This window comes from Brachionichthys hirsutus, chromosome 2, assembly GCF_040956055.1.
Source record: "Brachionichthys hirsutus isolate HB-005 chromosome 2, CSIRO-AGI_Bhir_v1, whole genome shotgun sequence".
Taxonomy (NCBI): domain Eukaryota; kingdom Metazoa; phylum Chordata; class Actinopteri; order Lophiiformes; family Brachionichthyidae; genus Brachionichthys; species Brachionichthys hirsutus.
In genome coordinates, this window is record NC_090898.1 from 17,059,184 (window position 1) to 17,080,307 (window position 21,124).

At 45.6% G+C, this 21,124-nt stretch overlaps 2 protein-coding genes across 2 annotated transcripts in view; one reads left to right on the forward strand and one right to left on the reverse strand.

The window, feature by feature from the left end:
• Window positions 1–487: 487 nt before the first annotated feature.
• agmat (agmatinase (putative)) lies at window positions 488–7,294 on the forward strand. Its single transcript, XM_068749910.1, has 7 exons — window positions 488–806; window positions 5,850–6,052; window positions 6,133–6,181; window positions 6,256–6,451; window positions 6,665–6,844; window positions 6,908–6,992; window positions 7,065–7,294. The coding sequence occupies exons 1-7, from the start codon at window positions 535–537 to the stop codon at window positions 7,136–7,138; spliced, it is 1,059 nt and encodes a 352-aa protein (XP_068606011.1). The 5' UTR covers window positions 488–534; the 3' UTR covers window positions 7,139–7,294.
• Window positions 7,295–13,835: 6,541 nt separating this feature from the next.
• hspg2 (heparan sulfate proteoglycan 2) overlaps window positions 13,836–21,124 on the reverse strand; it is an 86,555-nt gene continuing 79,266 nt past the window's right edge. Inside the window, 4 exon segments of the mRNA XM_068749964.1 lie at window positions 13,836–14,764; window positions 14,862–14,965; window positions 15,205–15,288; window positions 15,359–15,429. Coding sequence (XP_068606065.1) covers window positions 14,592–14,764; window positions 14,862–14,965; window positions 15,205–15,288; window positions 15,359–15,429 — 432 coding nt within the window. The 3' untranslated portion in view covers window positions 13,836–14,591.

A 21,124-nucleotide genomic window follows, 5' to 3' on the forward strand; every position in this document is an offset into this window, starting at 1 on the left:
AGTATCACCACATGATACTTGTTTAGATCAATAATGACATTGTGTCTCAGGATCCACATCATCAAAGTAATCTGATTCTGATCAGTTTGGTTCCAAATTGTTGGATGTACATATTGAACTCATTGATCTGGTATTGCCTTCAGTTGATGTTTGTCCACCAGTCTGATTGTGTACATGCAGTAATACTAATGGTGTATTACTGCAGTATCTTTCCAGATAAAAGAAGAGTTCTTTCAAATGAGAAACAGGATCCTCAAATAAAATCGAGAACTCTTAAACATGAGTGAGTCCAGCAGGGACGTGTCTTCGTTTACTTCCTGTATTTATTGATACCTGCTGGGAGGAGTCCAGCGATTGGTCCGATTGGCACAAATCAGCGGTCATGTTTTATGTGCCAGAACGTCTCTCCCTCCCACGTGTGTTTTTAGTCTACCTCAGGTAGTCATGGCAACCAGAAAGCCCCGCCCCTGGATATAGTCGGTCCTCGCGTCAACCTCCACTGACGGCAGAGCCACCCTCGAGCTCTCCGCAGGTATGGCGTCCCTTCTGAGAAACCTGAAAGGAGCCCGCAGCGTGACGTCCCTGTCCGTGCGCGTGGCTGTCCGGCCACGGCAAGCTCCCGCCCCGTGCGTGAGGAACTCCACGGGGAGCCCCTACAACGAGCCGCCGAGCGCCGAGCTCGTCGCGCGGGTGTCCGGTATCCCGACCATGGCCAGGCTGCCCTACCGGGAGACCGCGGCGGGGCTTGATGCGGCGTTCGTCGGCGTGCCGATTGATACCGGGACGTCCAACCGACCCGGAGCCAGGTAGGGGTTGTAACGGAGCCGTTCCGGTAGAATCCATTACTTGAGCAAAAGTACAGACACTACTAGTGAAGTACTACTCCAGAAAAAGAAAAGGAGTATTTGCTGCAGAAAATACTTATGTACTGAAAGTAATAACAATAGAACACTTGTTCTGAAGGTGTATAATAACAATAGAACACTTGTTCTGAAGGTGTATAATAACAATAGAACACTTGTTCTGAAGGTGTATAATAACAATAGAACACTTGTTCTGAAGGTGTATAATAACAATAGAACACTTGTTCTGAAGGTGTATAATAACAATAGAACACTTGTTCTGAAGGTGTATAATAACAATAGAACACTTGTTCTGAAGGTGTATAATAACAATAGAACACTTGTTCTGAAGGTGTATAATAACAATAGAACACTTGTTCTGAAGGTGTATAATAACAATAGAACACTTGTTCTGAAGGTGTATAATAACAATAGAACACTTGTTCTGAAGGTGTATAATAACAATAGAACACTTGTTCTGAAGGTGTATAATAACAATAGAACACTTGTTCTGAAGGTGTATAATAACAATAGAACACTTGTTCTGAAGGTGTATAATAACAATAGAACACTTGTTCTGAAGGTGTATAATAACAATAGAACACTTGTTCTGAAGGTGTATAATAACAATAGAACACTTGTTCTGAAGGTGTATAATAACAATAGAACACTTGTTCTGAAGGTGTATAATAACAATAGAAGACTTGTTCTGAGGGCAATCAGTTTTGAAGGAGTGGCTGTTAGTGAAGTATTTCAGGTTTGACTCGTTGGACTCGAGCCGAAACTGACTTCCTCAATCAAATCATTTACAGACGATCTGTTCCTACGCTTTTTTGCAGTATTTAAACGTGTTCACTGAACTACCTGCTAGTCCAGGAGTTGAATCACAGTTGAAAAGAGGCGTAAATGCTTCTGCTCACGTGTTGCCGACGACAACGGAAGTGTGAAGTGAGAAGTTCGTCTGCTAGCTGCGAATAGATTCGCTAACTTTTCCTTTCACGGCTTCGTTTATGATTTTGGCCCGTTATTTTCAGAATCGCTGCTTTATTTTAAATTTCCCCGTAATAATTTCCACAGTACGGCGTACTGCTCAGGAATACGGCGTACTGCTCAGGAATACTGCGTACTGCTCAGGAATACTGCGTACTGCTCAGGAATACGGCGTACTGCTCAGGAATACGGCGTACTGCTCAGGAATACGGCGTACTGCTCAGGAATACGGCGTACTGCTCAGGAATACTGCGTACTGCTCAGGAATACGGCGTACTGCTCAGAAATACGGCGTACTGCTCAGGAATACGGCGTACTGCTCAGAAATACGGCGTACTGCTCAGGAATACGGCGTACTGCTCAGGAATACGGCGTACTGCTCAGGAATACGGCGTACTGCTCAGAAATACGGCGTACTGCTCAGGAATACGGCGTACTGCTCAGGAATACGGCGTACTGCTCAGAAATACGGCGTACTGCTCAGGAATACGGCGTACTGCTCAGGAATACTGCGTACTGCTCAGGAATACTGCGTACTGCTCAGAAATACGGCGTACTGCTCAGGAATACTGCGTACTGCTCAGGAATACGGCGTACTGCTCAGGAATACGGCGTACTGCTCAGAAATACGGCGTACTGCTCAGGAATACTGCGTACTGCTCAGGAATACTGCGTACTGCTCAGAAATACGGCGTACTGCTCAGGAATACTGCGTACTGCTCAGGAATACGGCGTACTGCTCAGGAATACTGCGTACTGCTCAGGAATACGGCGTACTGCTCAGGAATACTGCGTACTGCTCAGAAATACGGCGTACTGCTCAGGAATACGGCGTACTGCTCAGGAATACTGCGTACTGCTCAGGAATACGGCGTACTGCTCAGGAATACGGCGTACTGCTCAGGAATACGGCGTACTGCTCAGAAATACGGCGTACTGCTCAGAAATACGGCGTACTGCTCAGAAATACGGCGTACTGCTCAGGAATACTGCGTACTGCTCAGGAATACTGCGTACTGCTCAGGAATACGGCGTACTGCTCAGGAATACTGCGTACTGCTCAGGAATACTGCGTACTGCTCAGGAATACGGCGTACTGCTCAGGAATACTGCGTACTGCTCAGGAATACTGCGTACTGCTCAGGAATACGGCGTACTGCTCAGGAATACGGCGTACTGCTCAGAAATACGACGTACTGCTCAGGAATACGGCGTACTGCTCAGGAATACGGCGTACTGCTCAGGAATACTGCGTACTGCTCAGGAATACGGCGTACTGCTCAGGAATACGGCGTACTGCTCAGAAATACGGCGTACTGCTCAGGAATACTGCGTACTGCTCAGGAATACTGCGTACTGCTCAGGAATACGGCGTACTGCTCAGGAATACTGCGTACTGCTCAGGAATACGGCGTACTGCTCAGAAATATGGCGTACTGCTCAGGAATACTGCGTACTGCTCAGGAATACTGCGTACTGCTCAGAAATACGGCGTACTGCTCAGGAATACGGCGTACTGCTCAGAAATACGGCGTACTGCTCAGAAATACGGCGTACTGCTCAGAAATACGGCGTACTGCTCAGGAATACTGCGTACTGCTCAGGAATACTGCGTACTGCTCAGGAATACGGCGTACTGCTCAGGAATACTGCGTACTGCTCAGGAATACGGCGTACTGCTCAGAAATACGGCGTACTGCTCAGGAATACTGCGTACTGCTCAGGAATACTGCGTACTGCTCAGGAATACGGCGTACTGCTCAGGAATACGGCGTACTGCTCAGAAATACGGCGTACTGCTCAGGAATACTGCGTACTGCTCAGGAATACGGCGTACTGCTCAGAAATACGGCGTACTGCTCAGGAATACGGCGTACTGCTCAGAAATACGGCGTACTGCTCAGGAATACTGCGTACTGCTCAGGAATACTGCGTACTGCTCAGGAATACTGCGTACTGCTCAGGAATACGGCGTACTGCTCAGAAATACGGCGTACTGCTCAGGAATACGGCGTACTGCTCAGGAATACTGCGTACTGCTCAGGAATACTGCGTACTGCTCAGGAATACGGCGTACTGCTCAGGAATACGGCGTACTGCTCAGAAATACGGCGTACTGCTCAGAAATACGGCGTACTGCTCAGGAATACTGCGTACTGCTCAGGAATACGGCGTACTGCTCAGAAATACGGCGTACTGCTCAGAAATACGGCGTACTGCTCAGGAATACTGCGTACTGCTCAGGAATACTGCGTACTGCTCAGGAATACTGCGTACTGCTCAGAAATACGGCGTACTGCTCAGGAATACGGCGTACTGCTCAGAAATACGGCGTACTGCTCAGGAATACTGCGTACTGCTCAGGAATACGGCGTACTGCTCAGGAATACGGCGTACTGCTCAGGAATACTGCGTCCTGCTCAGGAATACTGCGTACTGCTCAGGAATACTGCGTACTGCTCAGGAATACTGCGTACTGCTCAGGAATACTGCGTACTGCTCAGAAATACTGCGTACTGCTCAGGAATACTGCGTACTGCTCAGAAATACGGCGTACTGCTCAGGAATACTGCGTACTGCTCAGGAATACGGCGTACTGCTCAGGAATACGGCGTACTGCTCAGGAATACTGCGTCCTGCTCAGGAATACTGCGTACTGCTCAGGAATACTGCGTACTGCTCAGGAATACTGCGTACTGCTCAGGAATACTGCGTACTGCCCAGGAATACTGCGTACTGCTCAGGAATACTGCGTACTGCTCAGGAATACTGCGTACTGCTCAGGAATACTGCGTACTGCTCAGAAATACGGCGTACTGCTCAGGAATACGGCGTACTGCTCAGGAATACGGCGTACTGCTCAGGAATACGGCGTACTGCTCAGGAATACTGCGTACTGCTCAGGAATACTGCGTACTGGTTGACAGGAAGCCATATCGTCAATCATCGTAGTGGCAAATAAATCTGAACTAATGGCTTCAAGAATCATTTCATAAAACAGTTTACCTGTAGAAAAACATTAATAATCCCATACAGGTGTGTGTGTGAACATACAGGTGTGTGTGTGAACATACAGGTGTGTGTGTGAACATACAGGTGTGTGTGTGTGAACATACAGGTGTGTGTGTGTGAACATACAGGTGTGTGTGTGTGAACATACAGGTGTGTGTGTGTGAACATAGAGGTGTGTGTGTGAACATAGAGGTGTGTGTGTGACCATACAGGTGTGTGTGTGACCATACAGGTGTGTGTGTGTGAACATACAGGTGTGTGTGTGAGAACATACAGGTGTGTGTGTGAACATACAGGTGTGTGTGTGTGAACATACAGGTGTGTGTGTGTGACCATAGAGGTGTGTGTGTGAACATACAGGTGTGTGTGTGTGAACATAGAGGTGTGTGTGTGAACATAGAGGTGTGTGTGTGACCATACAGGTGTGTGTGTGACCATACAGGTGTGTGTGTGACCATAGAGGTGTGTGTGTGAACATAGAGCGGACCCCGTTCTACAGCGAGTACCTGAAATCGCACACCTGAGCTAGACGGCAGCACTTCCTGTTGACAGGCCGTGTTCCGGTGCCACCGACTGTTCTTGATGCTCATTGGTTGATCGTATGCACCTTTCAGGAGTAACAAATAACGAGAGTGAAAGCAAAAAGTCTCCTCAACTAAAGTACTTAAGTACAGCACTTGAGTACTTTTACTTTGCTGCTGACCACCTCTGCATGTCGATGACGTAATGCAGACCTGGAGGAGCCGCTCTGACGAGTTCTGTTGTTACTCGGGCCGTGGGGGGGCGTGGCCTCTTTGGAGTGCTCCTGGGGAAGGAGGGCATTATGAGCGATTTGGAGCTTGGGCAGCGCTTTGGCTAACCTCCAGGTATTTAAACGTGCTTTGGCTAACCTCCAGGTATTTAAACGTGCTTTGGCTAACCTCCAGGTATTTAAACGTGCTTTGGCTAACCTCCAGGTATTTAAACGCGCTTTGTAAATACATCTGACGCTGACCCCTCCTGCAGGTTTGGGCCCAGGCAGATCAGGGTCGAGTCGGCCATGCTGAGGGCCTACAACGGCTGGAGCGGGGCGGCGCCGTACCGGTCCCTCATGGTGGCTGACGTCGGGGACGTCAACGTGAACCTGTACGACCTGAAGGACACCTGCAGACTCGTCAGGGAAGCCCACGGGAAGATCGTGGCCACGGGATGCATTCCCCTGACGATGGGTGAGATGCACAGATCAATGAATGCTTACAGCAGAACCAGAACCAGAACCACCGTCCGATCGTTGTGCTGTTGTGTGCAGGTGGTGACCACACCATCACGTACCCGATCCTCCAGGCCGTGGCTGCCAGGTGAGCAGGCCCCACCGGCGCAATCAATCATTCTGGTATTTGAACCTTGATTCTGTTCTGTCATCGTTTGCCAGGCATGGCCCGGTGGGTCTGGTCCACGTGGACGCTCATTCTGACACCTCCGATACGCTCCTCGGGGAGAAGATCGCCCACGGGACCCCGTTCAGACGCTGCGTGGAGGAGGGGCTTCTGGACTGCCACAGAGTGGTCCAGATCGGTCTTCGTGGATCGAGCTACTCCACAGATTCATACGAATGGAGCCGGGCGCTGGTACTGCTCGAATACTGGGCGTGGCCAGTTAGCATTGTTGTGGTTTCAGGCTTAGCCCGAGCTAAAAGCAAACATTGACGAGGCCGATCAGCATTATTGGTATGATCGGACGCTAACAAGTAGCAGGAAGCAGTACTCCTAAGTACCCGTGAGATGTTAGCGTCACGTTAGCGTCACGTTAGCGACTTTGACCCGCCTTTGTGTGATGCTCAGGGTTTCCGTGTTGTACAAGTGGAAGAGTGCTGGTTCAAATCCCTGGCACCGCTGATGGCTGAGGTCCGGGCTCAGCTGGGCGGCGGTCCGGTGTACCTGAGCTTCGACATTGATGCCCTTGACCCGGCCTTTGCCCCGGGAACAGGAACGCCGGAGATAGCAGGCCTGACTCCCATCCAGGTAGCCGTTCAGACTCATTGATTTGCTCTGCAGTCTGAAAACGCCTTTTGTTTCATGACCCAGGGAGTCGAGATCATTCGAGGTTGCCGTGGGCTGAACCTCGTTGGATGTGATCTGGTGGAAGTGTCGCCGCCCTACGACGCCACAGGTATTATTCCTCATCAAATCATTGCGATTCACTTTCAACGCAACCATTCTATTGATCGTATTGCTTCCGCAGGGACCACCGCGCTGACCGCCGCCAACCTGCTCTTTGAAATGCTGTGCGTCCTCCCAAAAGTCAGATACTTGTGATCAGCAGCTTCACGCCTGGAACACGCTTGAAGCCGCCAACGTTTGGATCCTGCCGTTCGTGTTTGTTCGTTTTGAATTGGGATTGAAACCCAACGTGACGTGTTTGTTCAGGCTGTGGATCAAAAGACAGGACTAATAAAGCGGATTCTGACCCAGGTTCTGTTCTGACAGTCATTTCTGGAAGTCTGGAAGAGAAGGGGGGCGTTGGCTTTGTGGATATTAGTGTAAGAAAAGGGGGCGGCTCCTTCAATCGAGCCACTTTCGGTTCATCAAGGTTACAAAGCCTTTGAAATATATAGTTTAGTTTATAGTTTAGGTCTCATTGAAAACGGGATGGAAATAAAAAATGCATGCATTCAGGTTGAGGTATTCCAGATGTAATGATGCGGTTCTGAGCCCCTTTAGAACTTTAGAATGCATTTGTGTATTATTTATAGGTATTCCAGATGTAATGATGCGGTTCTGAGTCCCTTTAGAATGCATTTGTGTATTATTTATAGGTATTCTAGATGTAATGATGCGGTTCTGAGTCCCTTTAGAATGCATTTGTGTATTATTTATAGGTATTCTAGATGTAATGATGCGGTTCTGAGTCCCTTTAGAATGCATTTGTGTATTATTTATAGGTATTGTAGATGTAATGATGCGGTTCTGAGCCCCTTTAGAATGCATTTGTGTATTATTTATAGGTATTCTAGATGTAATGATGCGGTTCTGAGCCCCTTTAGAATGCATTTGCGTATTATTTATAGGTATTCTAGATGTAATGATGCGGTTCTGAGCCCCTTTAGAATGCATTTGTGTATTATTTATAGGTATTCTAGATGTAATGATGCGGTTCTGAGCCCCTTTAGAATGCATTTGCGTATTATTTATAGGTATTCTAGATGTAATGATGCGGTTCTGAGCCCCTTTAGAATGCATTTGTGTATTATTTATAGGTATTCTAGATGTAATGATGCGGTTCTGAGTCCCTTTAGAATGCATTTGTGTATTATTTATAGGTATTGTAGATGTAATGATGCGGTTCTGAGTCCCTTTAGAATGCATTTGTGTATTATTTATAGGTATTGTAGATGTAATGATGCGGTTCTGAGTCCCTTTAGAATGCATTTGTGTATTATTTATAGGTATTCTAGATGTAATGATGCGGTTCTGAGTCCCTTTAGAATGCATTTGTGTATTATTTATAGGTATTCTAGATGTAATGATGCGGTTCTGAGTCCCTTTAGAATGCATTTGTGTATTATTTATAGGTATTCCAGATGTAATGATGCGGTTCTGAGTCCCTTTAGAATGCATTTGTGTATTATTTATAGGTATTCCAGATGTAATGATGCGGTTCTGAGTCCCTTTAGAATGCATTTGTGTATTATTTATAGGTATTCTAGATGTAATGATGCGGTTCTGAGCCCCTTTAGAATGCATTTGTGTATTATTTATAGGTATTCTAGATGTAATGATGCGGTTCTGAGCCCCTTTAGAATGCATTTGTGTATTATTTATAGGTATTCTAGATGTAATGATGCGGTTCTGAGTTCCTTTAGAATGCATTTGTGTATTATTTATAGGTATTCTAGATGTAATGATGCGGTTCTGAGTCCCTTTAGAATGCATTTGTGTATTATTTATAGGTATTCTAGATGTAATGATGCGGTTCTGAGCCCCTTTAGAATGCATTTGTGTATTATTTATAGGTATTCTAGATGTAATGATGCGGTTCTGAGCCCCTTTAGAATGCATTTGTGTATTATTTATAGGTATTCTAGATGTAATGATGCGGTTCTGAGTTCCTTTAGAATGCATTTGTGTATTATTTATAGGTATTCTAGATGTAATGATGCGGTTCTGAGCCCCTTTAGAATGCATTTGTGTATTATTCATAGGTATTCTAGATGTAATGATGCGGTTCTGAGTTCCTTTAGAATGCATTTGTGTATTATTTATAGGTATTCTAGATGTAATGATGCGGTTCTGAGCCCCTTTAGAATGCATTTGTGTATTATTTATAGGTATTCTAGATGTAATGATGCGGTTCTGAGTTCCTTTAGAATGCATTTGTGTATTATTTATAGGTATTCTAGATGTAATGATGCGGTTCTGAGTCCCTTGAGAATGCATTTGTGTATTATTTATAGGTATTCTAGATGTAATGATGCGGTTCTGAGTTCCTTGAGAATGCATTTGTGTATTATTTATAGGTATTCTAGATGTAATGATGCGGTTCTGAGTCCCTTTAGAATGCATTTGTGTATTATTTATAGGTATTCTAGATGTAATGATGCGGTTCTGAGTCCCTTTAGAATGCATTTGTGTATTATTTATAGGTATTCTAGATGTAATGATGCGGTTCTGAGCCCCTTTAGAATGCATTTGTGTATTATTCATAGGTATTCTAGATGTAATGATGCGGTTCTGAGTTCCTTTAGAATGCATTTGTGTATTATTTATAGGTATTCTAGATGTAATGATGCGGTTCTGAGCCCCTTTAGAATGCATTTGTGTATTATTTATAGGTATTCTAGATGTAATGATGCGGTTCTGAGTTCCTTTAGAATGCATTTGTGTATTATTTATAGGTATTCTAGATGTAATGATGCGGTTCTGAGTCCCTTGAGAATGCATTTGTGTATTATTTATAGGTATTCTAGATGTAATGATGCGGTTCTGAGTTCCTTGAGAATGCATTTGTGTATTATTTATAGGTATTCTAGATGTAATGATGCGGTTCTGAGTCCCTTTAGAATGCATTTGTGTATTATTTATAGGTATTCTAGATGTAATGATGCGGTTCTGAGTCCCTTTAGAATGCATTTGTGTATTATTTATAGGTATTCTAGATGTAATGATGCGGTTCTGAGTTCCTTTAGAATGCATTTGTGTATTATTTATAGGTATTCTAGATGTAATGATGCGGTTCTGAGTTCCTTTAGAATGCATTTGTGTATTATTTATAGGTATTCTAGATGTAATGATGCGGTTCTGAGTTCCTTTAGAATGCATTTGTGTATTATTTATAGGTATTCTAGATGTAATGATGCGGTTCTGAGCCCCTTTAGAATGCATTTGTGTATTATTTATAGGTATTCTAGATGTAATGATGCGGTTCTGAGCCCCTTTAGAATGCATTTGCGTATTATTTATAGGTATTCTAGATGTAATGATGCGGTTCTGAGTCCCTTGAGAATGCATTTGTGTATTATTTATAGGTATTCTAGATGTAATGATGCGGTTCTGAGTTCCTTTAGAATGCATTTGTGTATTATTTATAGGTATTCTAGATGTAATGATGCGGTTCTGAGCCCCTTTAGAATGCATTTGCGCATTATTTATAGGTATTCTAGATGTAATGATGCGGTTCTGAGTCCCTTTAGAATGCATTTGTGTATTATTTATAGGTATTCTAGATGTAATGATGCGGTTCTGAGTTCCTTTAGAATGCATTTGTGTATTATTTATAGGTATTCTAGATGTAATGATGCGGTTCTGAGCCCCTTTAGAACTTTAGAATGCATTTGTGTATTATTTATAGGTATTCTAGATGTAATGATGCGGTTCTGAGTCCCTTGAGAATGCATTTGTGTATTATTTATAGGTATTCTAGATGTAATGATGCGGTTCTGAGTCCCTTTAGAATGCATTTGCGTATTATTTATAGGTATTCTAGATGTAATGATGCGGTTCTGAGTTCCTTTAGAATGCATTTGTGTATTATTTATAGGTATTCTAGATGTAATGATGCGGTTCTGAGCCCCTTTAGAATGCATTTGTGTATTATTTATAGGTATTCTAGATGTAATGATGCGGTTCTGAGCCCCTTTAGAATGCATTTGTGTATTATTTATAGGTATTCTAGATGTAATGATGCGGTTCTGAGTCCCTTTAGAACGCATTTGCGTATTATTTATAGGTATTCTAGATGTAATGATGCGGTTCTGAGCCCCTTTAGAATGCATTTGTGTATTATTTATAGGTATTCTAGATGTAATGATGCGGTTCTGAGCCCCTTTAGAACGCATTTGTGTATTATTTATAGGTATTCTAGATCAAGTTAAGCAGTGTTCCCATTTCACACTTGGATCGGTGCAGGATGTGCACGTAAAAATCCTGTCGTGGTTTTCTTTAGTTTAGTCCGGTCCAAAGGGAATTTCTAACCTACACAGAGCTGCACTGGTGATCTTCCTCTTCCTCTTCATCATCTTCTGTGGATCCGGGGATGAATGCTTAAAACACGTCATCCAGTCAAAACAGCACTACGAGCGCTTCTATATTTTCTCATGCAAAATATTTGTAATGTACATAAATGTGCAGTGCTGTGAGTTTTATTCGTAGTAGTATTCATTATTGATAGTAGGAACAGTCTTTACAGCATTAAAATGAAGTTATAAAACCAACAACAGTTTAGATTTGATGGAACCAGAATGAAGTCCGACCTGCTCAGAGTGGAAAAATAAATAAATTTCACAAATTTACAAATTGCGCATGAATTTAGATTTTAATGAAGAAAAACCGAGGGCGGGGTGGGGGGGGGGGCGTCCACATTAATGGGAATGTCCGGTCGTCCCAACAGACAACATTTCATCTCGCACAATTTTACTTACGGGACCAAGTTTTTCATTTTTATTCTGCCAGTCAGAAGTGAAACAGTAAAATGTCAACAACAAAATGGAAATGGAAAGTGAACCGTTCATATTTTGTAACAATGTGTGTGTGTGTGTAAACATCAGGATTAACAGATACCCCAAAGGGGTTCACACCTTCAGAGCCCTAAACCTGGACCCCAGCAAACCCGATGGCGTCTTCTGGTCGATCAATCATTTTTTGTTCTATTTGTCTCAGACTTTTCATCCATTGAATCGAGAGACCGGTTCAACCACCGTCGGCTGCGGCCAGGCTCAGGTTGTCCGGACTCGGACCCTCCTTTATTCCTTACTCTCTAGTCTTCCCAGATTCTGCTCCACCCAATCAGGCCTCACGCGATCTAGTCTCTGTTCCCTGCCAGAACATTAGCCTTTAATCCTAATCCAGCATTCCCGTCTCCGCCTGTTGCTCGTGTGCTGATCCTGCCGGACTGGATGGATTGTCTGATTAACGCACTCTGCTCAGGGGTAAAGCACCGGTTCACCCTTTTGGGTTCTCATAACCAGCCTCGGGACACACGTGAACCTTTCACGGCATTTGTCAAGAACTTTCTGGGCCGTATTCAAACTAAATTCACAATAAAAGCCCCCAGCAGAGTCAAGCCGTAAAATAAAAGGGAGGACATAAATAAAAGGGAAGCGACTAAGTGACAGGATAGAGCTCAATCAATACAACGATTTCATTACAAAAATGTGAATACAAAAAGAGCAGGCGTTTTGTGCAGCCGAGGTTCTAGGGCTACGCTAGCGGTCCGGTTCTGTTAGATGCTCTGTTAGGGCTACGCTAGCGGTCCGGTTCCGTTAGATGCTCTGTTAGTGCTACACAAGCGGTCCGGTTCTGTTCGATGCTCTGTTAGGGCTACACAAGCGGTCCGGTTCTGTGGCGATGCTCTGTTAGGGCTAGGCTAACGGTCTGGTTCTGTGCGATGCTCTGTTAGGGCTAGGCTAGCGGTCCTGTTCTGTGGCGATGCTCTGTTAGGGCTAGGCTAGCGGTCCTGTTCTGTGGCGATGCTCTATTAGGGCTACGCTAGCGGTCCGGTTCTGTGGCGATGCTCTGTTAGGGCTAGGCTAACGGTCTGGTTCTGTGCGATGCTCTGTTAGGGCTAGGCTAGCGGTCCTGTTCTGTGGCGATGCTCTGTTAGGGCTAGGCTAGCGGTCCTGTTCTGTGGCGATGCTCTATTAGGGCTACGCTAGCGGTCCGGTTCTGTGGCGATGCTCTGTTAGGGCTAGGCTAACGGTCTGGTTCTGTGCGATGCTCTGTTAGGGCTAGGCTAGCGGTCCGGTTCTGTGCGATGCTCTGTTAGGGCTAGGCTAGCGGTCCTGTTCTGTGGCGATGCTCTGTAAGTGCTAGGCTAGCGGTCCGGTTCTGTGGCGATGCTCTGTTAGGGCTACGCTAGCGGTCCGGTTCTGTTCGATGCTCTGTTAGTGCTACGCTAGCGGTCCTGTTCTGTTCGATGCTCTATTAGTGCTAGGCTAGCGGTCCTGTTCTGTTCGATGCTCTGTTAGTGCTACGCTAGCGGTCCTGTTCTGTTCGATGCTCTGTTAGTGCTACGCTAGCGGTCCTGTTCTGTTCGATGCTCTGTTAGTGCTACGCTAGCGGTCCTGTTCTGTTCGATGCTCTATTAGTGCTACGCTAGCGGTCCTGTTCTGTTCGATGCTCTGTTAGTGCTACGCTAGCGGTCCTGTTCTGTTCGATGCTCTATTAGTGCTACGCTAGCGGTCCTGTTCTGTTCGATGCTCTGTTAGTGCTACGCTAGCGGTCCTGTTCTGTTCGATGCTCTGTTAGTGCTACGCTAGCGGTCCTGTTCTGTTCGATGCTCTGTTAGTGCTACGCTAGCGGTCCTGTTCTGTTCGATGCTCTATTAGTGCTACGCTAGCGGTCCTGTTCTGTTCGATGCTCTATTAGTGCTACGCTAGCGGTCCTGTTCTGTTCGATGCTCTGTTAGTGCTACGCTAGCGGTCCTGTTCTGTTCGATGCTCTATTAGTGCTACGCTAGCGGTCCTGTTCTGTTCGATGCTCTGTTATGGCTAAGGTCACATGACCAGATGACTCTCTGACACGCCTGACTGCCCACGGTCATACATGAAACACGTGACGCCCGTCCAGCAGCAGAGGCATCAAGTGATGAAAAGAACCTGGACAAGCAACATTCCTGCGTCACGCGTGCACGTGGGTGACGACAGCTTCGCAGCCCATGTGACCACAAGATGTTCCTTAATGTCTGGATTTAGCACCAGTTTAGTCTGTTTGTTTGTTAGTCAACAAAAAACCAGACATGGAGGACACAACGCCGCCAAGCAGGAAGCGGCGCTGCAACGTTTGCTGTCCTCTGTAACGGACGGCCTGAAGCTGTGCGAGCGCAACTTGCTAGCAACAAAAGGCGTTTCCTCTCCAGAAGCGAAGCAAGGCTGAAGGCCGACGGAAGCCCGGACACACGCTAGTAGAACTCTCGGCTCGGCGCAGAGCGGTTCCGGTTAGTTTGCAGCTTCTCCCCACAAATAGGATATATCGGGATATAATCATATGCATATAAATAAAAATTCAGTGCTGTAAAAACGTCTCCAGCTCCATCGTATGAGGCTAACGCTGAGCTAAAACTAGCACCCAAGTACGCAAAGTGTAAAAGTCCTTCATCCAGAAAACAACACTGAGGAAGAGGAGGCGCATCAACTTCGTTTGGTTTTCCTGCACACAAACTTCCTGTTGTCTCATCTTGGGGTTTGTTTTGGCAGCAGCTGTGTGTGTGTGTGTGTGTGTGTGTGTGCGTGTGTGACGTCACGCCGTAGTCTCTGTGTGTGTGTGTGTGTGTGATCTATAAAAAGCACGGTTGCACATTGAGGCCTCGGGCTGCGTGGGCTTGCAGGTCGACGGCCCGGCCCGGCTGCTGGCCCGGCTGGGCGTTCGTCAGCGTCAGGTTCCTCACGCAGCCAGTCATCCCCCCCGAAAACTTCCCTCCTGTCATGGCGGCTATGTCCGGAGCGCCGCCTGACACACGCACACACACGCACACACACACGCACACACACACACAGGCAGTAAGCAAGCAGCGATTGGCTGGGCTCCAGGTGCTCCTCCCACTCACCCAGGTAGACGCTGCCTTTGGTGTTGACCATGAGGCTCCTGCCTTTAGACAGCCCGTACAGCGCCGCTCCTCCGTCCACCTGGATGAATCCATCTCTCCCGGTTCTGTGTGAAACGTGAACGACAGTCGCAGGTGATATATTGATAACAGCTGATTAAGTCCCTGGATGACCAGGATAGGTTCAGACTTTGGCCCAATGAAATAACGCTAAATGGCGTTTGATGTCATCGCTGTGCTTGAAAGGTTCTAAACGGCGTTTGTTGCGTGCCAGTAGTCGGCCATGTTATTGATGGTTTCGCCGGTGACCTTATCTTCTGCTGCAGGACGTAAGGTGTGATCTCACCTGACCGCTGTGACCTTATGCCACCTCCCATCATTCATGGATTTCCGAGACCTGATCTTGGCCTCTCCGCTGCCCAGCTGGTAACTAGATAAGATAGAAATCATCATCACTACTACACCAATTACAATATAATAAAACGCAACACGGCAATCACCTGAAAACCAGGTGTCCATTCTCAAGTCCAAGGCTGATGAAGTCCTTGCCTCTGCCATGCTCACCGAGTTCCTGGAGATCAGTGTGTTTAGTCCAGAGTCTGGATGGACAATGTCCTCATAATGCATCACTACGTCCTGAGTCCTTGTCAGGTGACATTAAATGACATCATTTCCTGTGTGTCTGCACTGATGTGAGACAATAAAGAGTTCTTGATGCAGCCGCTATGTTACGGTATGCTCTCTCTCTCTCTCTCTCTCTCTCTCTCTCTCTCAGCCCAGCCGGTCCAGACAGATGGCTGTCCACCATGAGTCTTAGGTTCTGTCCAAGGTTTCTGCCTGTTAAAGGAACTTTTTCCTTTCCTTCATCTCAAACGTTCTTGTGGGTCTAGTTGGGTTCTGTCTTTCCCTGCTACACCTGTAAAGTGCTTTGAGATAACTTCCTGTTGTGATCTGGTGTAAAAGAAATAAAATTTAATTGAATTGATCTTGTAAAAAAATAAAACCTTCCATGCCAAATACAACGGAGGCCATCATGCATATTGTCCATGAACGTCTTCAGGAACGTCGCCCAGTTCTTCTGCTACACGTCTGAAACACGCTGAATCGATGTGGAGTGTTTCTGCTACACGTCTGAAACATGCTGAATCGATGTGGATTGTTTCTGCTACACGTCTGAAACATGCTGAATCGATGTGGAGTGTTTCTGCTACACGTCTGAAACATGCTGAATCGTTGTGGAGTGTTTCTGCTACACGTCTGAAACATGCTGAATCGATGTGGAGTGTTTCTGAAACATGCTGAATCGATGTGGATTGTTTCTGAAACACGTCTGAAACACGCTGAATCGATGTGGATTGTTTCTGAAACACGTCTGAAACATGCTGAATCGATGTGGAGTGTTTCTGCTACACGTCTGAAACATGCTGAATCGATGTGGATTGTTTCTGCTACACGGCTGAAACATGCTGAATCGATGTGGATTGTTTCTGCTACACGTCTGAAACATGCTGAATCGATGTGGATTGTTTCTGCTACACGTCTGAAACATGCTGAATCGTTGTGGAGTGTTTCTGCTACACGTCTGAAACATGCTGAATCGATGTGGATTGTTTCTGAAACACGTCTGAAACATGCTGAATCGATGTGGAGTGTTTCTGCTACACGTCTGAAACATGCTGAATCGATGTGGATTGTTTCTGAAACATGCTGAATCGATGTGGATTGTTTCTGCTACACGTCTGAAACACGCTGAATCGATGTGGAGTGTTTCTGCTACACGTCTGAAACATGCTGAATCGATGTGGAGTGTTTCTGCTACACGTCTGAAACATGCTGAATCGATGTGGATTGTTTCTGCTACACGTCTGAAACATGCTGAATCGATGTGGATTGTTTCTGCTACACGGCTGAAACATGCTGAATCGATGTGGATTGTTTCTGCTACACGTCTGAAACATGCTGAATCGATGTGGATTGTTTCTGCTACACGTCTGAAACATGCTGAATCGTTGTGGAGTGTTTCTGCTACACGTCTGAAACATGCTGAATCGATGTGGATTGTTTCTGAAACACGTCTGAAACATGCTGAATCGATGTGGAGTGTTTCTGCTACACGTCTGAAACATGCTGAATCGATGTGGATTGTTTCTGAAACATGCTGAATCGATGTGGATTGTTTCTGCTACACGTCTGAAACACGCTGAATCGATGTGGAGTGTTTCTGCTACACGTCTGAAACATGCTGAATCGATGTGGAGTGTTTCTGCTACACGTCTGAAACATGCTGAATCGATGTGGATTGTTTCTGCTACACGTCTGAAACATGCTGAATCGATGTGGATTGTTTCTGCTACACGTCTGAAACATGCTGAATCGATGTGGAGTGTTTCTGCTACACGTCTGAAACATGCTGAATCGATGTGGATTGTTTCTGCTACACGTCTGAAACATGCTGAATCGTTGTGGAGTGTTTCTGCTACACGTCTGAAACATGCTGAATCGATGTGGAGTGTTTCTGCTACACGTCTGAAACATGCTGAATCGATGTGGATTGTTTCTGCTACACGTCTGAAACATGCTGAATCGTTGTGGATTGTTTCTGCTACACGTCTGAAACATGCTGAATCGTTGTGGATTGTTTCTGCTACACGTCTGAAACATGCTGAATCGATGTGGAGTGTTTCTGCTACACGTCTGAAACATGCTGAATCGATGTGGAGTGTTTCTGCTACACGTCTGAAACATGCTGAATCGTTGTGGATTGTTTCTGCTACACGTCTGAAACATGCTGAATCGTTATGGATTGTTTCTGCTACACGTCTGAAACATGCTGAATCGATGTGGAGTGTTTCTGCTACACGTCTGAAACATGCTGAATCGATGTGGATTGTTTCTGCTACACGTCTGAAACATGCTGAATCGTTATGGATTGTTTCTGCTACACGTCTGAAACATGCTGAATCGATGTGGAGTGTTTCTGCTACACGTCTGAAACATGCTGAATCGATGTGGATTGTTTCTGCTACACGTCTGAAACATGCTGAATCGTCGTGGATTGTTTCTGCTACACGTCTGAAACATGCTGAATCGATGTGGAGTGTTTCTGCTACACGTCTGAAACATGCTGAATCGTTGTGGATTGTTTCTGCTACACGTCTGAAACATGCTGAATCGATGTGGAGTGTTTCTGCTACACGTCTGAAACATGCTGAATCGATGTGGATTGTTTCTGCTACACGTCTGAAACATGCTGAATCGATGTGGATTGTTTCTGCTACACGTCTGAAACATGCTGAATCGATGTGGAGTGTTTCTGCTACACGTCTGAAACATGCTGAATCGATGTGGAGTGTTTCTGCTACACGTCTGAAACATGCTGAATCGATGTGGAGTGTTTCTGCTACACGTCTGAAACATGCTGAATCGATGTGGAGTGTTTCTGCTACACGTCTGAAACATGCTGAATCGATGTGGATTGTTTCTGCTACACGTCTGAAACATGCTGAATCGATGTGGATTGTTTCTGCTACACGTCTGAAACATGCTGAATCGTTGTGGATTGTTTCTGCTACACGTCTGAAACATGCTGAATCGTTGTGGAGTGTTTCTGCTACACGTCTGAAACATGCTGAATCGATGTGGATTGTTTCTGCTACACGGCTGAAACATGCTGAATCGATGTGGATTGTTTCTGCTACACGGCTGAAACATGCTGAATCGTTGTGGATTGTTTCTGCTACACGGCTGAAACATGCTGAATCGATGTGGATTGTTTCTGCTACACGGCTGAAACATGCTGAATCGTTGTGGATTGTTTCTGCTACACGTCTGAAACAGTGACGTGCAGTCAGTGGAGGCAGGTGAGGCACAGCCTCACCTGTCATCATACAAAACCATATAAAAATCATGTATTTGTATTGTTAAAAATAATATAAAAATCATATAAGATATAATATAACATCAGTGATATTATATTATATATTTTATGATTTTTTCATTTTTAATAATACAATTAGTGCGTCACGTATCCTTGTGCTCAGCGGCATTAAAATACTGCAGAATGAGGCCGCATGTAATACAGCCTCCAGCCAATAGGAGGCCAGTGAGTGATTCAGCGCACTCATCAGCTGATCCGCTCGTTAGAGACTGGCTTGTACACACGGAAGCGCCGGCTGTCTGGATGTCTGGACATCAAGCAAGAACCCGTGTTTTCTGCTTTTCCTGCCTTCTTTTCTCAACTTCTGACAATGTCTGGACTCGGATGGGATATTGCGACATGAAGAATTTACAGAGAAGCCTCCAAACACGGGCAGAACCGCGGCGCGCACGCCCCAGCTGGACACACACACACACACACACCTCAAAGTCAGAACATATGTTTAACAGTTATACTGTTGTGGACGGGTGCGAGGGGTGCGAGGGGCCCCCAGGGAACAGAGGACGGAGATGTCCGATCGTGGACTTTACATTTTACTGATATGTCCATCAGGAAGCACAATATCCTGGAGCCGCACACAGGATTGCAGGGCGGCTGGAGCCCGATGAAAATATCTATATAACAAAAAACACAGCCGAGAAAGAAAAACCAAAAAGCCAGCTCTAATAAAAACCGGTCACAAAAAAAAGAAAACGCTACGCAGGACCCGGGCGCACGGATCAGCTGCGGTCGGCAAGGACGAGGCGAGACCCGGGGACGGGGACGGGGAGCGGGGAGCGGCAGAAAGACGTGCTGCACGTAGAGACGAGAACCGAAGAATAGTCCGAAGGGAGGCAGCGGGCGGAGCAGGGCTTATGAGGGCTGGTGGCGATTTGGCTCAATCTGCCTCAGGTGCGCCCGGGGTGACCGCAGCCAATCCCCACGCCGCAGGTCCAGGAGCAGGCAGAAACAGGTGTGCGTAATAAGGCACGTTAACGAGTGCAGCAACATGACCCTCACATAAACATCAGTTAAACTTTAACTTAAACACACACGCACCCACACACATTCAACGCTGCACGCACGCTGATACGCAGAGTTGAATAATTTCATTAAATCTTTTGTAGATACACAGATTATGTGTGGTCTCCCCTTTTTGTCATAAACTAATGAGCCAGGTTTGTGACAGTATGTAAAAAATGCTGGTACGAATTTTTAAACAAAACACGTTAAATGTTGCCAATCAAATGATGAACAAGCTGTAGGTTCATTTATTAGTAAATCTGACTGTGCCTCACCAGACATGAACCTCACCGCACGTCACTGGTCTGAAACATGCTGAATCGTTATGGATTGTTTCTGCTACACGTCTGAAACATGCTGAATCGATGTGGATTGTTTCTGCTACACGTCTGAAACATGCTGAATCGATGTGGAGTGTTTCTGAAACATGCTGAATCGATGTGGAGTGTTTCTGAAATATGCTGAATCGATGTGGAGTGTTTCTGAAACATGCTGAATCGATGTGGATTGTTTCTGCTACACGTCTGAAACATGCTGAATCGTTGTGGAGTGTTTCTGCTACACGTCTGAAACATGCTGAATCAATGTGGATTGTTTCTGCTACACGTCTGAAACATGCTGAATCGATGTGGATTGTTTCTGCTACACGTCTGAAACATGCTGAATCGATGTGGATTGTTTCTGCTACACGTCTGAAACATGCTGAATCGTTGTGGATTGTTTCTGCTACACGTCTGAAACATGCTGAATCGATGTGGATTGTTTCTGCTACACGTCTGAAACATGCTGAATCAATGTGGATTGTTTCTGCTACACGTCTGAAACATGCTGAATCAATGTGGATTGTTTCTGCTACACGTCTGAAACATGCTGAATCGTCGTGGATTGTTTCTGCTACACGTCTGAAACATGCTGAATCGATGTGGAGTGTTTCTGCTACACGTCTGAAACACGCTGAATCGATGTGGAGTGTTTCTGCTACACGTCTGAAACATGCTGAATCGATGTGGAGTGTTTCTGCTACACGTCTGAAACATGCTGAATCGATGTGGAGTGTTTCTGCTACACGTCTGAAACATGCTGAATCGTTGTGGATTGTTTCTGCTACACGTCTGAAACATGCTGAATCGATGTGGATTGTTTCTGCTACACGTCTGAAACATGCTGAATCGATGTGGAGTGTTTCTGCTACACGTCTGAAACATGCTGAATCAATGTGGATTGTTTCTGCTACACGTCTGAAACATGCTGAATCGATGTGGAGTGTTTCTGCTACACGTCTGAAACATGCTGAATCGTTGTGGAGTGTTTCTGCTACACGTCTGAA